The following is a 4,912-nucleotide window of genomic DNA, read 5'->3' on the forward strand; positions in this document are numbered from 1 at the left end:
TTGAGCAAACGCACAGCTGACGTTTCAGGCTGTCTCATTGCATTCAACTTTCATGGAAACTTTCCTCATGCACTGTATGCGCCCCATACAATGACGATATGTATAGGAGACCCATACATAGATTACATGTAACTAGAGACAAACGCTGCCCCCCCCCCCGCCCCTAAAACGTTGGGCTCTCACTCTCTCTCTCACACACAGACACACAGACACACAGACACACAGACACACAGACACACAGACACAGACACACACACACACACACACACACACACACACACACACGCATCAAACGTCTCAGAAGACTGGGACTAGTCTTCCAAAATAAACACTGACGTGTTTTGCGCGTTGTATTCAAAACATGGCTCTGAGACCGGACATTGAGGTGAGCCAATCAGAAGCCCCCGGGATCCCCACACCTTCTTCCAGGGTAGAACACGACAGAAAAAAACTCATTCATGATGTCGCCCACGCGCGTCAAACATTTACAGGCACCGAGCCAGCCCAAGCAACCGCATAAATACCGGCTCGCCAGTGAAGGAGGATCAGTCATCTCTTCTAAAAGAAGCTATCACCAGAGAAACGACAGGACGTCGCTGTTACTTGAAACGTTCTATTGATTATATTTATTTATTCGTTTGATCTTGTTTAAATCGAACCAGAAGGATGAGTCGATTGAATCTTGAGATTTTTGTCATGGCAGCTTTGGGCACGCTGCTCGTGTCCCCTGGGGTCCGGGGCTCGCCTGTTGCAGCGGCACCAGAGCCGATCCGCTGCGCCCCGTGCTCACCGGAGCGACTGGCCTCGTGCCCTGCGGTGGATCCCAGTTGTGAAGAGGTTCTACGCGAGCCTGGCTGCGGTTGCTGCAAGGCGTGCGCATTGAAGGCCGGAGACTCGTGTGGCTTCTACACGGCGCCTTGTGGGTCGGGTTATCGCTGCCTCCCGAAGCCCGGCGAAAGCCGACCTCTTCATGCGCTCAGCCGAGGGCATGGCATCTGCACCGAACAGACCGATGCTGATACGGAACGGAGCCAGGCGCCACAGCCTGCTGGTATGTTTTACTCATATTGCAAGCGGGTTAATCGGAAGTTAATACAGTAATAACTTAACATGAGTGGATTCCCTAGCATTAATGGATTCCCTTAAACAAATGAACCTTTCGAAATGTAAAGTGTTTCTATATATTAACCCCCCACACCTCTCCCCCAGATCCAAGTGAGACAGACGGGTCGGTGGTGACAGAAACCGGCAACCCCCTTTTCCTCGCCGGCCACGGGAAGCCCATCAACCCCCGGGTGGCTGCCGAAGCGCAGGAGAGCATGAAAGCCAAAGTGAACGCCATTAAAAGGAAACTAGTGGAGCAGGTGAGAAGGGTTTTGCGTCTTCTTCTTTTTCTTCTCTGTCTCTCTAGCTCTCTGTCTCTGTGTATACGCGCGCGCGCGTGTATGTGTGTGTGTGTGTGTGTGTGTGTGTGTGTGTGTGTGTGTGCGTGTGTGTGTGTGTGTGTGAGAGAGAGAGATAGAGAGAGAGAGAGTGTGTGTGTGTGTGTGGGGGGGGGGGCATTGTCCTGTATCAACTTTTGCCACTAGACATGACTACAATAGTTATAGTAGCTTAATCTTATACTCCCTTGAATAATTGCGATGTTTCGTCATACTACAAAAGGTGACATGTGAAATGACTACGTGATTGGTTGATAGTGCTTGCCTCTGAGTTACCAGCAGGGGGTGCTCGAATGCCTTCGGTAGTGTATGCTCGAAGGGAGAAAAAGCCCGCAGACGTGCTCTTGCAACACATAATGCGGCTCCTGTTGTTAGTGCCACTATAAGTATGAGCGACAGGAATGTAGGGGTCGTAGCAGTCTCTTGATGATTAAAAAGATAAAAGGAAAATGGAACGAAAATGTCTGGAATGTTTCATGTTTTTTTAATTTGCTTTCCCTTTCTGTCTTACAGGGCCCCTGTCATGTTGAACTACAAAGGGCACTTGAGAAGATCTCCAAATCCCAGCAGAAGTTGGGCGACAAGCTCACCCGATTTTATCTACCCAACTGTGAAAAAAATGGGCGCTACAAAGCCAAGCAGGTATTTATCTTATGTTTATGTCTTACTTATTTTACTCTCTCTCTCACCTGTCTCTCTCTGTGTGTGTGTGTGTGTGTGTGTGTGTGTGTGTGTGTGTGTGTGTGTGTGTGTGTGTGTGTGCGTAGGTATCTCTGTGATTTGGGGAGTATGTTTGGCAGAATGCGAATGTGTGTTTAATTCAGTTCTTGCCAGTTGCTGTGTGTATGTGAGCCAAAGGACAGGAGTGCAGCTCTGTTTTGTGTAGGCTCAGTTTTAGGGCGCTTGTTCAGCTTAATCTCTCTTTACAATTGGAAACACGTGCACACACGTACATACACACACACACACACACACACACACACACACACACAAACACACACACACACACACACACACACATAGACACACACATATGCACACCCTGTTGGAGTCTGATGTCATCGCTCCCTGCTTTGGTGTAGCATGACTGAACAGGAATGTTGGACTTATGTATAACCACACATTTGGAGTACTTCAGAGAAGTGTGTGTGTGGTGTGTGTGTGTGTGTGTGTGTGTGTGTCTGTGTGTTTCGCTAAAATAGCTCTTTGAAAAAGGACAGGATGTGAAAGTTTGGGGACTATCTGTGTCTTTGGGGGCCTTACTGACCGAACCGATCTCTGCTTCCTCACAGTGTGAGTCATCTCTGGATGGTACGAGGGGAAAGTGCTGGTGTGTGTCACTCTGGAGCGGAAAGAGGATTTTTGGGAGCAGCGACCTTCCGGAAGACTCCGAATGTCCCCTGGAGCAGAATCACTGACGCACGCCTTCCTCTCGCTCATCACTACTGACGTCTTTCTTTTAAAAGCCTTATTTATTTATTGTCTATTTCATCTGGGGGTCTGTAATTCAGGTACATGCGCTGTTGTCGGTGGGCGACATATTCCACTGAAATGAAAAAAAAAAAAGAAATCTATTTTTTTTCCATAAAGGGAAAACTGATATTTCTATATGTATTTACATGCACTATATACTCTTATTTATTTTCAACCCTGTGTATTCGTATTGATATTGGATATTTCTTATAATGTCAATATTTATAACCTTTTGCCATATTTGAACATTTTTATTTTATTTTTTCTATTGTTATTTTTATTATGGTATGTTTTATGTTCATGTTTTGAGGTATGTGATGGAGAAGGGGAATCACTGTGACCAAACCTCTCTGATCTTCCCTCTCTCTCACACACACACTCATACAGATACACTGCATGTCGCATTTGGTGGCGACGGTTTACTGTTATTTTGCTGTTTTCTGTTGTGTAATTGTATTTTTTTCTGGATTTGTTTTTGTTTGTGCACTGACTGATGTCTTATTTGGTTTGTGGCACTGATATGTATGTGTGTTGGGGGAAATGATCCAGCACATGTACTTCTTATCTGGTTGACCTCTTCCTAAAGGGGAGAGGGCACCACTGACCTAGGAACAGCTGACCTGGGAACAGCTGCATTGTGGGTAATTGAGTCTAGAGGTGGCATCATGCTGAGTCCCAGATCCTGGGTCAGATCCGAATGTTTGAACTACCTCATAGCATCAGATAAGCATGCGAAATGTGTGTTTGTATTGTATGTGTGTGTGTGTGTGTGCGCGTGGGTGTGTGTGTGTCAGTCACTCTGTGTCTGTTTTGCATAGAAGAAGTGAATGTCTGTTCAGTTTTAACAGTACTGTGCATGTGATTTAAGTGTGACACGGTTGGATACTCTGTTTTTTTTGTCTATCTTCATGTCAGTTTCTTGAATTCCAAAGGACTGTTCATCCATGTGCATACTGTACACTATTTTGTAATTTCTTTTGGCATATACACATATCTATATATTTAATAAAATATTTAATCAGATAATTGTCTTGACCTAAATGTGTGTGTTTGTTTTCAAGGGGAATCTTGACATTGATTGTGTACAGAAATGTAGTAGCAGACTAATGATACTTAAAGGAGAAATCCAGCTGATGTTTACACGGATCTTGATTACTAGACGTCGCCGAGTACTTTTGATAAGAAAAATCGGTGCTAATACCGAACTGGAGTAGCTGGGGGCATCATTTAAACGTGCCTTTTAACAGACTTTAAATGTCATCACAAAAGGTTTATAAATATGAACAGAGTCTTTATTTGACAAAACAATGCATTTTGAACCCATTAGCTGTGAAGAAACTGTTTGAATTCAAACTTCAACCAGAAACCAGAAAATTGCTAGGTCGATAATCGTCCACAGAGGGCCACTTAGACAATAGCAGAAGTACTGTTTGTCATGTTATGAGGTTATGTGCCATCAAAATCATTTTGGAAATGTTAAGTCAAAAACATCGTAAGAGTGCTTTAAAACCTGAGCTGTCCAACTCAAAACACTGTGAGAAGGGCATCTTATTTCTGTAGGCACTGGCTCACCCAGGGTACAAACTACAACACATTTTCATTTTCATCATCAGAGTCTGTGCAACATCAACAGGACTGTCCAAAAGGCAGAAGAAAAGCAAAATGTCTTATGCCATTTAGTCATCGACACAGTCATTTCGCTTTATGCAAATGTACCCTTAGAAAGTGACATTTCCATTAGTATATTTGTGCCCGGAGTCTAAAACTGCTGGACACTCATTGATAAAATCAGAGTTTCTGACTGTAGATTCATACAACCATAAGATATTACTGTAAGACAGCAATAGAACCAGTCGAGTTAAGTTCATTCATGTAGGCTAGTGCATTTCATACACAGGGGTAACTTAATGGGTTGTGCGTACACAATAATAAAGAATAATAGTAAATAAAAGCATAAAGGACAGTCATTTTAATAAATACTTAACAGTAAATAAAAC

The 4,912-nt window shown here is 43.9% G+C and overlaps 1 protein-coding gene across 1 annotated transcript; it reads left to right on the forward strand.

Moving 5' to 3' along the window:
* The first annotated feature begins 510 nt into the window (after window positions 1–510).
* On the forward strand, window positions 511–3,950 carry igfbp1a (insulin-like growth factor binding protein 1a). The gene is made up of 4 exons (XM_062556675.1): window positions 511–1,051; window positions 1,210–1,364; window positions 1,956–2,084; window positions 2,735–3,950. The coding sequence occupies exons 1-4, from the start codon at window positions 667–669 to the stop codon at window positions 2,858–2,860; spliced, it is 795 nt and encodes a 264-aa protein (XP_062412659.1). The 5' UTR covers window positions 511–666; the 3' UTR covers window positions 2,861–3,950.
* The last annotated feature ends 962 nt before the right edge of the window (window positions 3,951–4,912 follow it).

This window comes from Sardina pilchardus, chromosome 15 (assembly GCF_963854185.1).
Source record: "Sardina pilchardus chromosome 15, fSarPil1.1, whole genome shotgun sequence".
Taxonomy (NCBI): Eukaryota; Metazoa; Chordata; class Actinopteri; order Clupeiformes; family Clupeidae; genus Sardina; species Sardina pilchardus.

Coding starts and splice junctions, on each gene's coding strand:
- igfbp1a (XM_062556675.1), top strand. CDS start 667: ATGAGTCGATTGAATCTTGAGATTTTTGTCATGGCAGCTTTGGGCACG. Junction 1,052..1,209: donor CCAGGCGCCACAGCCTGCTG/GTATGTTTTACT, acceptor CCTCTCCCCCAG/ATCCAAGTGAGACAGACGGG. Junction 2,085..2,734: donor GGCGCTACAAAGCCAAGCAG/GTATTTATCTTA, acceptor GCTTCCTCACAG/TGTGAGTCATCTCTGGATGG.